General features: G+C 36.3%; 1 protein-coding gene across 1 annotated transcript; it reads right to left on the minus strand.

Annotated features, from left to right (window-relative positions):
* Positions 1–5,484: 5,484 nt before the first annotated feature.
* LOC132278469 (uncharacterized) lies at positions 5,485–6,678 on the minus strand. Its single transcript, XM_059780252.1, has 2 exons — positions 6,004–6,678; positions 5,485–5,856 (listed from the first exon to the last, which is right to left on the minus strand). Exons 1-2 carry the CDS (start codon positions 6,676–6,678, stop codon positions 5,485–5,487), a joined length of 1,047 nt encoding a protein of 348 aa, XP_059636235.1.
* Positions 6,679–13,384: the final 6,706 nt, after the last annotated feature.

Here is a 13,384-nt window from a genome sequence, read left to right on the forward strand (position 1 = left end):
GACTTTTTTTTTTTTTTTTTTTTTTTAATTATTATTTGTGGTTGATTTATAGAATGGTTTTAGGTTAAAGAGGAATTGGGAGCTTGCCATGCTTAGAGTAGTTAGTGAATTTGTTGAGTGACAGCTCGTGCAATGGGTTTTTATGGGAGAACAATGGTAAAGGATTTGCATATAGAGAGGACGTCTAGAATCTATCTGATCTTATCTTAGATGGGTGAACTTTATGGCAAACTAAGAATGTATAAAGAGAGACAAAGTGAGGTGACCACAAGTAAAGCGATTGTGACGAGGAGTGGACTGTGAGCTGATTAAGGGTGTTGTTGTGAGATTTATATGTACCACTCGCAAGTGTACGAATCTTTGAAGATAGGGTTTGCTTGTAAGGGTGTCGTACCCAAAGAACTTGTGTAAAATAAGTTTGTCAACAAATTTCTTAAATTTCAAATTAACTTGAAAGTAGGATAATCGAATTGTGATGTTGAATTCTAAATTAACTAAATCAAAAAATAAAATAAACTAAAGAACAATGATTAAATAGGATGTAGAAAATAGAAAGAGAGGACTAGGGGTATGATTTCACCACTAACGTCGCACTACCAATCAATTGCATCAATTTATTGGAGATATATCATATAACATGCACATGGAATTAATCATGGCTACAAGCACATATTAATTCAGCTAGAAAATAATATAATTTAAAGCTAAGCATGGTCTATCTTTTCGATTGGCATAAACCATCTACCTATCTACTTTACTTTAAGGTGTAGCATGGTCTATCTTTTCTAGGCATAATCTATCAAATCTCTAACATTATATTCAGAGAAATACCATTATGTAATCATCTCATTCACAACTACAAGAAATGAATGAGTTTTGTTCAATTACAAGATTAAAATATCTAAGACAAGATAGAATAATATTTGTAATTGAATTAAAACTCTAAAAGCGATTCTTATTGAAAATTCAATTAAAAACCCTATAAATTACACAATCATTCATGATAAAAATTGTTCACCAATAATTAAATACAATCAAACCAGTGTGCTAAGCTATGGCTACATCACAACCCTAGCAAAGCATTTAGCCAAGCATGACTGGAGTGAAATTCTTTATGGTTGAGGAAGACATCTTCACCACTATGGATTGATCCTTCCTTCTTCTAAACGTTCCTCTCTGATCTCAGCCTCAAGCTCCTTTGTATCGTCCCTCAATGTTGTAGAGAACCCCCTTTAAATAATAAAAGATCAGCCCTAAAGTTCCCTTTTTCAAATAGGAGACATACATAGAAATTCTGTCAAATAAGGACTCCAAAATTCGTACAAATTTCTAGGCCAATTTTGACAAGGTAAACAACTGTTTTAGGGAATCCTCGTGAAATACAAAATTATAGCTCTTCGAATTCCCTTTCAAACCACACGGGAATTTAGCCATTTTGACACTCGAGGTGAGAGATACAGCCAGATTACCAAAATGGGTTCAAGTTACTAACTTTGGCGAAAGTTTCCTTTTTGGAGAATGATTTTTCCTTTTCTTCTTCTTTCCATTCTCATTAACTTGTGGCTTCTTTTGGACTATTTTCTAAGTATAATTAGACTTGGATCTTCAACATTGCTTGGTCCCACAGAATGTCATCTGTTAAAACTTAGAATCACTGGTCTTGACTGATTTTACAATTAAAGCCCTGAAATAAATAAAAACAATAAAATAATGTAAATTCTCAAATAAACTACTATTAAGATAATAACACATGTAAGTAAAGGGGCTAAAATGTATAACATTCAGCGCTTAACACACCCCCAAACTTACATATTACTAGTCCCATAGCAATAAAACTAAAGAAAACATAAATGCCACTTTCGTGGGAATCACGATTGCATTTAGCGTATACAACAAGACTTTTAAACCCCTAGGTTACCCCTAGTGGACGAGTGAAGTCTCGTGAGGGTTTCCAGAGATGATACCCACAAATATACAACACAATTCAATCATTTAGCAATCAACTTATTCTCATATCATCACAATAATCAAGAGGAAGACTACACAAAAGTACTTTAAAAATTATCATCTTACTATACTCCTTAGTCCCTATTTTTATACTTCACCCCAATGTTTCCCACCCACTTGTGTAACAAGAATTATAGCAAAAATCAATCCCCAATGTTGTGAGATTTGTGAACTAGCAAATCACCTATGTAGTATTGTCTTTTCAATTGAACCCAACTTCTATAACTTTAATTCCTCAGATCTTTTCTATGGCAAAATATTATTATTTTTTTTCCTTTTTCTTTTTTCTTTCTTATCCTTACCCTCACTTCTTCATGCGAACACTCTATGCATATGAAACATGAGCCCCGATTACTCCATGAAAGGGTTACCAAATTTATTTATTTTTCTTTCCTTTTTTTTTTTTTTTTTTTTTTTTTTTTTTTTTTAATATCTCTGCCATAGTAATAACCTTCAAAATTCCCCAATTCATATCCATTCATAGTCATCAGAATTCAACCAAAAATACAAATACCCATAGATAAAATTCTAGTGTGCATGTGAAATCCATCGGAGACTGACAATTAGTAAAATTCTTATCATATACTAGATAGTGGAACCCACGTAAAATAAAGCACGAAAATTAGGGATTTAAGACGATCTCAGAAAAGAATTTTAAAAAGTATGTAAGTGTCTTAAACCCCCTAACAATTCTCAAATACTTGAATTAAAGTCAATATGCCAAAGAAAAAGAATTGATTTTTTTTTTTTTTTTTTTGAAAACTAGAACAACTAGAGTACGAATCTATGCCTCCAAACTTGAATTGGACAGTGTCCTCATTGGGCAAAAATCAAAAGCAAGAAAAATAATAACTAAAAAGAAAATAAAAACAAAGAACCAAAACACTTAACAGGATATCTGGAATTGAGGCGGCAGAGCATCGGGAATTTGGTGAAAGCTCCCAATTTCAACACTTGGTGGGCGGGGTTCCCAAGTTCATGAATGATGTTGATTTCTTCTCCAAAGTGGCACACAATATGGGCAATGAACAAACGGTAATGGAATTAAAATGGTGGAGGATAATCTTGTGGGATAAACAAGGGAGATATAAAGATGGTGAGGAAGGAGGAAGAAAGGAAAGTGGGTGTGGTTAAGGATTGCTAATTTGGGCAACAAAGGTGGTGTAGAGAAATTTAGGAAGATTGATGTTTGGGTTATGAATTTTAGAAGAATGATGGAATATGGTAATATGGAATGTAATGATGTAATGGGTTGAGGTAAACTAGTGGTGGGGTAGATATGGATTGGTGTAGGAACAGAGTATTGATTTTTCAATCCTTTACAGACAACTAAGGCAACAATCGCCGTCGAGCCAGGCTAATGAGCGCCCAGCGCTGCTACTGGATTGGTGGTCGCTGGAAATTTCTTCGTTTGCCAAAAAAAATTTTGGCCGGGGATGGTCGCCATTATGCAGCTGCTCTAATGCTTGTCCACATGTCCAGTTGTCGGAAATTTATTTGGCCGGCGCTGAAGATCTGGTGTTGCGACAGTTAGGCGTCACCATTTCAGGCGATCGTTCGCCGGGCGCTTTCTATGGGGATCGCCGGAATATATATATATATATATATATATATATATATTGGGGCTGAAGCTGTTGTCGCGAGAAAAATTGGCTGGGCGCCGTTTTGCCGGGCTAATGAGCGCCCGGCAGCTACTTTCCTCTTCGTCGCTTTTCTCTGGTCGGGAGATGTTCGCCGGGCGCTGAAACTGGTACTGGATTGGTACGCTTCCGCCGTAAAATAAAATCACCGGGCGATGATCGCCATTCAGCTGGGCGATCATTCGCCCGGACCTGCTTGTGCTACTCCGAAAATTCCACCCGGGCGATCATTCGCCCGGGCCTGCTGTTGGCCAAAATTTTTTTTTTTTTTAAAGGCAAACTTCAAACGGCCATAACTTTGTCATCGGAGGTCCGTTCTAGACGATTTTTTTTTTTTTGATTTTGGTAATTTTTTCGAGATCTACTAGCTGCAAACTGCCAAAGTTTGGTTAACATTTGGCCCCAAAAGATGCTCAGTTCTGCTCCAATCAACTTTTTTTCTTTGTATGCCATGGAATTTTTTTATTTTCTTTGAAACAAGCACGACGCTTAAACTTGTATCATGCACAAGTAACTAAAAATTCTTCCAAACACATTAAATCTTCCTAATCTACTAAAACAAAACACACAAATAAAATAAAATAATAAATAAAATAAAATAATAAATAAAAATCATATCTACAACTCCTACATTTAACGTCGGTAGGCGACGTGGTACCTGGATGATTAGGCAGAGTAGATGGGATTTGTCAAATTGATGGATTCAACTCCTTCCGTAGGCACGGAATCTTCAATGTACCAATCCTTCCGATCCGGCTGAACTGTCTTCTTTCTTGATGCCTTCCAATTCATAATATCAGCATACCATGGTGGAGTCTCCTTCTGAAGTTGAAATAGCTCCTTATCTGGAAATGAATTATGCAATGGAAGAGTGTTTTCTAGCCCAAGATATGCATAATTTAAATGAGATGGTAACGACTTCAGCTCTAGCTCTGGTGGACACTTCAAAGATGACATAGGTGGTTCACTTGACAATGGTAGAAGTGGCTCAATAGGAATTTTCTATTGTGGAATGTTATGCATATGGCCCCATCAAGAATGACATTCACCTCTTCAAAGCTTTTGTCGACATCAAAGGACTCGGTATCAAAGTAAGATAGGCATGTTTCCAGTGGACTTTTGTCAAGGCAAATGAGGCCATCTCTTCAACACATTCATTGATGGTATCGACCAGAAAACAATCCTTATCATCTGAAGGGCATTGACTGGCATTGAAAATATTTAAGCGCACCTTCATATTGCCAAAAGATAAGTCCATGACGCCATTCCTACAATTTATGCTTGCATTTGCTGTCGCAAGGAAATGACGACCAAGGATCACTGGAATATGCTTCCTTGACTCTGGAATTGGCTTGGTATCTAGCACAATAAAGTCCACTGGGAAGTAGAATTTATCTACTTTGATGATCACAACTTCGATGACACCACGGGGTTGCTTGGTTGACCTATCTGCCAATTGGAGAATAATTAAGGTAGGTTTCAATTCTCTTAATCCGAGTTGCAAGTAAACCGAATAAGGAAGAAGGTTTACGCTTGCACCCAAATCTAAAAGAGCTTGCTCTACTTGATGATTCCATATTGTGCATGAAATTGTTGGAGCGCCTGGATCTTTGAATTTTGGAGTAGTGCAATGTTAGATTATGGAACTGACTTGCTCAGTTAATAGCACATTTTTAGGAACATGGCTACTTGAACGCCTCTTCTGAGTACATATATCTTTCAGAAATTTAGCGTAAGCTGGAATTTGTTGAATTACATCAAGCAATGGGAGATTAATTTTCACCTGTTTGAACATCTCCATTATGTCTTGAAGTTTGCTTGCTTGCTTCGCTACCTTTTATGTTTCTTGTAGTCTCTGAGGGAATGGCACAACAACATGCCTTTGTTCAGGAAATGGCTCAGTAGTTGGAGGTACTTCTTGTGCTTTTTCATTATGCTCATTTTTCTCTTCAAGTATTTTCTTCCAATTTTCATCCTTCTTTGCTTCCTCTTTTTCCACCTTGTTTTCAACTCTTTTACCACTTCTCAGGGTAGTAATTGCTTGCACTTGTTCATGGTGGACTTCTTGGCCAGTAATGTCATCAATTATACGCACACCTCTTGGATTAGCTACTGGTTGACTAGGAAGTTTGCCATCTTCTCTTCTATTTAAGGCTTGAGCTAGTTGGCCAAATTGAGTCTCTAACTTGGCAAGGGATTGAGAATGAGACTGCACAAGTTGATTAGTTGGCTCTAACTACTTTGCCATCATTGCCTTGAGCATTGATAAGAATTGTTGAGGTTGACTGAAGGCATTCATAGGAGTGAATCCTTGAGGATTTGAAGTCTGAATTGGAGATTGAAAATTACCTTGCACCTGAGGTACTTGAGGTGGAGGAGCTAATGTCCCTGTGGTTGGATTTCTCCATGAGAAGTTTGGATGGTTTCTCCAAGCCGGATTGTAAGTGTTTGAAAACATATTACCTCCTCCCGGCGTTCCATAAGCAGCATTGACTTGCTCTTGTGAAATTCCTGAATACTGAGCTGCATTTGGACAAATGGACACATGGTGAGTTGGACTAGAACAGAAAGAGTATACTTCAAAGCCTTGAGCATTAGTTGAAGGAGGAATAAAATTTGATTGTGAAGTCATCAATTGATCTATCCTTTTGGTTAATGCCTCCATTTGGCTCACTAGCCCTTGATTTATTCCTGCTTCATTCACACTTTCTGCTCTCCTCAACATGATATGAGGTCTTGCTACTGGAGGTAAGACATGTTGTGTAGAATTATCAGATATATTTTCGAAGAGCTGCCATGCCTCTTCTACACTCTTCAACATAAAATTTTCACCACAAGAGGCATCCACCATATACCTTTGTGCCTCATTGAGCCCCTTATGAAAAAAGTTGACAAGCTGCCATTTTGGCATGTCATATTGAGGACACTTCCGAATGAGGTCTCCGAATCTTTCCCAAGCCTCATGAAGAAGCTCGTCAGGCCCTTGAGCAAAACGAGTAATAGCATCTCGATATTGAGTAGTTCTTACCATGGGGAAGTACTTGTTTAAAAACTTTTGTTACAATTCAGCCCATGTAGTGATAGAGTCTACTGGCAATGAATTAAACCAGTCCTTCGCCTTGTCCTTTAATGAAAAAGAGAAAAGGTGTAGCTTGAGCACATCATCGTCAAAGCTCTGGATCTTTATTGTTCTGCATACCTCTACAAAGTCATCCAAGTGCCGGTATGGATCTTCTTTTGATAGGCCGTAAAAAGAAGGCAGTGATTGAAGAGTTAATTTTGTAGTGAGGGGCCTTCACTTGAGGATACCGAACTGCAGATGAAGAGTTGTATGCTCCTGGTTCGTAGTAATCCTTTAAACAACGAACTGTTTCAGCAACTGGTAGATCATCCGCCATTTTTTCCTTTTTAAAGCCTCTAAAATCTTTCTTCAAGTTTCTAAGAGTCCTTTCGATTTCTGAGTCTAATGGAAGTTGATGGAGTGACAAAGAACGTCTTCCAAGCATATAATGTCACCTACAATAATTAAAAGAAAACAGTATCAAAATAAAATAAAGAAAATAAAATAAATAAATAAAATCTTAAACTAAGATCCTAATTGAAATTAATTGTAGAATTTAATATTATCTGTCAAGAACTAAAAGAAATCCCCTGCAATGGCGCCAAAAACTTGTTGTGAGATTTATATATACCACTCGCAAGTGCACGAATCTTTGCAGATAGGGTTTACTTGTAAAGGTGTCCTACCCAAGGGACTTGTGTAAAATAAGTTTGTCAACAGATTTCTTAAATTTCAAATTAACTTGAAAGTAGGATAATCGAATTGTGATGTTGAATTCTAAATTAACTAAATCAAAAAATAAAATAAACTAAAGAACAATGATTAAATAGGATGTAGAAAATAGAAAGAGAGGACTAGGGGTATGATTTCACCACTAACGTCGCACCACCAGTCAATTGCATCAATTTATTGGAGATATATCATATAACATGCACAGGGAATTAATCATGGCTACAAGCACATATTAATTCAGCTAGAAAATAATATAATTTAAAGCTAAGCATAGACTATCTTCGATTGGCATAAACGATCTACCTATCTATTTACTCTAGGGTGTAGAATGGTCTATCTTTTCTAGGCATAATCCATCAAATCTCTAACATTATATTCAGAGAAACACCATTGTGTAATCATCTCATTCACAACTACAAGAAGTGAATGAGTTGTGTTCAATCACAAGATTAAAATATCTAAGACAAGATAGAATAATATTTGTAATTGAATTAAAACTCTGAAACCGATTGTTATTGAAAATTCAATTAAAAACCCTATAGATTACACAATCATACATGATAAAAATTGTTCTCCAATAATTAAATACAATCAAACCTGTGTGTTAAGCTAGAGCTACATCACAACCCTAGCAAAGCGTTTAGCCAAGCATAACTGGAGTGGAATTCTTCATGGTTGAGGAAGACATCTTCACCGCCATGGATTGATCCTTCATTCTTCTGAACACTCCTTTCTGATCTCAGCCTCAAGCTCCTCTGTATCCTCCCTCAATGTTGTAGAGGACCCCCTTTAAATAATAAAAGATTAGCCCTAAAGTTCCCTTTTTCATATAGGAGATATACATAAAAATTCTGTCAAATAAGAACTTCAAAATTCGTATAGATTTCTAGGCCAATTTTGACAAAGTAAACAGCTGTTTTAGAGAATCCTAGTGAAATACAAAATTGTAGATATTTGAATTTCCTTTCAATTTGCGCGAGAATTTAGCCATTTTGACACTCGAGGTTAGAGGTACAGCCAGATTACCAAATGGGTTCAAGTTACTAACTTTGGCGAAAGTTTCCTTTTTGGAGAAAGATTTTTCCTTTTCTTCTTCTTTCCATTCTCATTAACTTGTGGCTTCTTTTGGACTATTTTCTAAGTATAATTAGACTTGGATCTTCAACATTGCTCGGTCCCATGGAATGTCATCTATTAAAGCTCAAAATCACTAGTCTTGACTGATTTTACAATTAAAGCCCTGAAATAAATAAAAACAATAAAACAATGTAAAATCTCAAATAAACTACTATTAAGATAACAACACATGTAAGTAAAGGGGCTAAAATGTATAACATTTAGAGCCTAACAAGTGCTATTGTATATATGTGTGCGTGTGTGTATATATATATATAAATAGGTAGATATGAGTAGACGGACATTCACATGTGAGATCATTGGAGTTTGTTTATTACATCCTCTCCAGATATGGTGGCCTAATAAAAAAGAAAGTATGCGTACGCATGGTATTGGTTGGAATTTGTGTCTTAAACTTCTATTCTAATTATGTTTCTATTTTAAATTCCTGTTTGGTAATTTATTGTTTGGCAAGTTTTGCCATATAAAAAATTGTAATCCTTGTTCAACAAGAAATTAGGTTTGGAACTCTATAAATAGATATATAGGCTTTGAGTTGAGACTTGTAAAAATGAGAGATCTAAGGAGTTGATGTATGGAGGTAGTTTATAGGATAGTAAAGTAGGAAAACACCGCCAACATTGATAGCGGGGTATTGGGCTTGTGGAGTGGTACATGGTAAAAAGGCATGTACGGGGTGTCGGTACTCTATTGTTGTAATGTCTCTACGAATCATAGTGGAATCTCTTCTTATTCATGATGTAACCTTAAATTTAGGTGAACCATGAATATCTTGTATTTTTGTGTGATTGCTTTATTGGCTTTCTTTGGATCTATATTTATTTGCACGCTTCCGTTGCCCAACAGTATGGTATAAATTAAACCAAGTATGTTGGTATCCTATTATAGTACTACTATAAAGAGGATTGGATATTAGTAAGATCAATTTACAACAATGCCAGTTGTGGATTATCAAAATATTCGGTTGTAAATTGTCTTGGCTATATTTATTATTCTTCTCTTTCCTTTCCTTTTTAATGAAGAAAGTAACTTTCACATCATATATGTTTCCTTTTTTTAATAAAGATTAGAATCAAATGGAGAAATAGCCGTTAATGATCTAGTTCGGTTCTAAGCTTCTATTTAGCATGTGATGGTGGGTGGTAGCCACGCTCATTCTAATGTTCCTACCTGCTACCAAGTTCATAATCACAAATGTTTGTTTGATGTTCCTAATTGCTACTGTATAAATTGTATATTTATCTAATTGTTCGATTATATATGTTTACTACTTTACAGAGGTTTTACATCATGATTAAGGTTTTAAAATCATTTCAATTGCTTATATGTCTGGACTCTGTAGTGGACATGCAAGAATATAAAGAACCTTCACATACACATATGGAAGCAAATTGGCTGTAAAATATCTAATTTTAAAAACTTACTTCAATAATAAGTAACATATGCAATCCAGTTTAGTAAAAAAGAAAAATAATAAATAAATAAAAATGATAAATAAATCTTGTTGAATGTTGAGTACTTATCATAAATTTTGTTGGGCTTGTTCCCTCTTATGTGGAGAGCCCAATGAAGAAAGGTTTAGTTCTAGGATTTCCGCATTTGGTTTGGGTATTGTGTTTGTTGCATTACCCTGTTATTTTCCCCAACAAAGTGGTATCAGAGCCCTAGGTTGGTAAGAATTTGGCTTGTGTAGACATAGAGGTTAATATAAGTAGAATGATCAATTTGAATGGCAGCAATTGGCAATTGTGGAAAGGAAAAATGGAGGATTTTCTTTATTGTAGAAATTAATAAAGAAGATTGAGATTTGTTGCCAATGGGTGGATGATAATGCTTATCATCACATATCTAATGAGACTTTAACCCACTCTCTTTGGAAAAAGTTGGAGGAGCTATATGAAAGGAAAACAACTGCAAATAAAGCCTTTCTGATGAGGAGGCTTCCATGAAATTTACTCTTGATGATGAGTTGCAGGCCTTGTTACTTCTCAGTTCTTTGTCAGACAGTTAGGAGACACTTGTAGTATTTCTAAACAACTCAGCCCCATATGGGATTGTTTTTATGAGTTCGGTCAAAAGCAGCCTATTAAATGAAGAAAAAAAAAGGAAAGCCTTGGGTGTTTCATCCACACAATCAGAGGCTCTTATTACAGAACAACTGGGTAGAAGTTAGAATAAATGTCACAAACATCGTGGCAAGTCAAAGAGCAAATCCAAGAATAAAAAAGACATTCAGTGCTATCATTGCAAAAAGATAGGTAACATGAAAAAAGAATGCAGAAAATTAAAGAAAGAGCAACAGAAAAAATAGGGAGACAAAAAGGTGTAGTATCAAGAAACTGTTGTAGCCATTTCTGAAGACATTCTTGTTATCTGTGATGAAGATGTTGTCAACCTCACTTGTCAAGATGTTAGTTGGGTGGTTGATAGTGGTGCCTCCATCATTACCGGGAGAGTTTCATTGGAGCCCAATAATGCATATTTTAGTTTGTCTGATAATGGTTTAAGTTCAAGCTTAGGCGGAGACATAATGGAAGGAATTGGAAGAGTACTAGAGATGAGAAAAAAAGATTCTTTTGGCAATTTCCAGGGTGGAACATCCATGGTTGCCACCGTATCAAGCAAGGCATTAACCTCACGAATGGAGTGTTCCATGTCAAAATTATCAATGCCAAAATTAGTTAAGCATGTCTCTAGAGGGTCTTATGTTAAAAGTAATGGGAGAGAATCCTCAACAATTTCATCTATGACATCAAGAAAGAAACACTCACTTTCATCTAGAGGATGTTGAGACGCATTGAAGACATAAAGCTTGACTTTCATGCTCCCGAAAGATATGTCCATGACCCTGGTTCTACAATTTATTCAAGCATTAACCGTGGCTAAGAATGGACAACCAAGGATCACAGGAATGTGACTTTTTGGGTTGTACACCAGTTCTGTATTAAGAACTAAGTAATCTACTGGGAAGTAGTATTTGTCAACTTTAATGATGATATCCTTAATGATCCCACGCGGTTGCTTACCTGATCGATCCGCAAGTTGCAAGACAACTATAGTGGGTTTGAGCTTTCCCAAGCCCAATTACAAGTACAGCGAGTAAGGAATCAAGTTAACACTTGCTCCTAAGTCAATGAGGCTTTTTCAATCTCATTATTGCCAATGATACACAAGATTGTTGGAGCACCGGGGTTCTTGAACTTTGGAGGGGCATTATATTGAAGAATGGCACTCATTTACTCGGTAATGTGTACTTTCTTTGAGGCATTGCTCTTGAATATTCACTTATTCATGAACAAATCCATGAGAAAATTTACATATGAAGGGATTTGCTTGATGGCATCAAGAAGAGGAAAGTTGATTTTTTCTTACTTGAATACCTCCATCATGTTATGAATTTTGTCTCTTTGATTCCCAAAGGAGGCCGGTTCCTTGAGACGTTGAGGAAATGGAGCTTTTGGCCCATATGATGTTTTAAGATTTGGAGTGGATGAAGAAGGTAGATCAAATCTCACTTGCTTTTTATTTGAAACTTTTGGATCTTGGGGATGATTTGGATTATCGGAATCATGATTTGGATTTTGGGAATAGTTTAACTCATCATCTTCCTTTTCTTTCACTTTGTTGTCCACTACCTTTCTGCTTTGAAGCATGGTAATGGCTTGGACTTACTTATAGTGCGATCCACTAAGCGGGATATCACCAATCATGTATTGTGCATTGGGGTTTGCCACAGGTTAACTCAGTAATTTACCCTTCTTTCTTTGATTTAAAGTATTTGTTATTTGTCCTACTTGGGATTCTAGCTTAGCATTGGCTTGAGAATGGGTATACAATAATCGAGTGTTGGACTCAAGGTTGCTCAATGCAGTTAACACTTTATCCTCAAATGCGGAATTCTGAGGAGTGGGAGCAAAATGACTCTGAAATTGGTGGGGCAAACCCGATCGGTAGCTTGAAGAAGAATGATTGAAAGGTCGACTATTGGATTAAAAGTTGGGTTGAGTATGGGGTTGACCTTGCGGTCCACGAGATGGAGCTGGATTTTGTGTGGTATATTGTGGTTGCCATGAGAAGTTTGGATGACCCCTCCATTATGGGTTATAGGTATTAGAATATGGATTATACCCCGGTCGAGAGTGTAATGTCCCTTATTTTTCTGGATTTTTTCAAAATTTTATTTTATTTATTTTTCGTGACTCGTTTTGTGTGTCACGCCGGCCCCGAGGGCTGTTTAGGTCATTTTTCTCGAGATGAGAGTTTTAGAAATGTATTTTTTATTATTTTAAGCCAATTGCAAGTGACGGGTTATTTTTAGAATTTTCCGGAAGTTGTAGTGGCTTTAGGGCTCAAGAACTTCTCCTGGTTTTCTCATTTTAAAAGAGGGGCATTGTAGACATTCCACACACACACACACATACACACACACACACACACACACACATATATATATACATATTGAGGTAGATATTTGGGGGACAAGGTTGTCCTTAGTGAGATCATTGGAGAGAAATGTAGTAACTTGACACAAAATTAGTATACATCCTAAGCTTGACAAGTGGCACTTGGATGACCACATTTGGGTTTGGAAGACAAGACCAATTCCTTTCTTCCTCTTCATTTTTTGGCTAAGGGCTCTCTCTCTATCTTTTCTTTTTCTCTCTCTATATCTATATACAACTATACACATATATGTCTTAATGGTTTCAAGCTTGGATTTGAGAGATTTTAAGTGAAAGATTGATGAAGCCATAGAAAGGAAAGTTGGAGAGCTTGGAGAGGTCTTCCGTTTGAGACCAATGGTGCA

This window comes from Cornus florida, unplaced genomic scaffold (assembly GCF_030987335.1).
Source record: "Cornus florida cultivar Cherokee Brave unplaced genomic scaffold, ASM3098733v1 CherokeeBrave_3.0.0_Hap2_Chr10, whole genome shotgun sequence".
Taxonomy (NCBI): Eukaryota; Viridiplantae; Streptophyta; class Magnoliopsida; order Cornales; family Cornaceae; genus Cornus; species Cornus florida.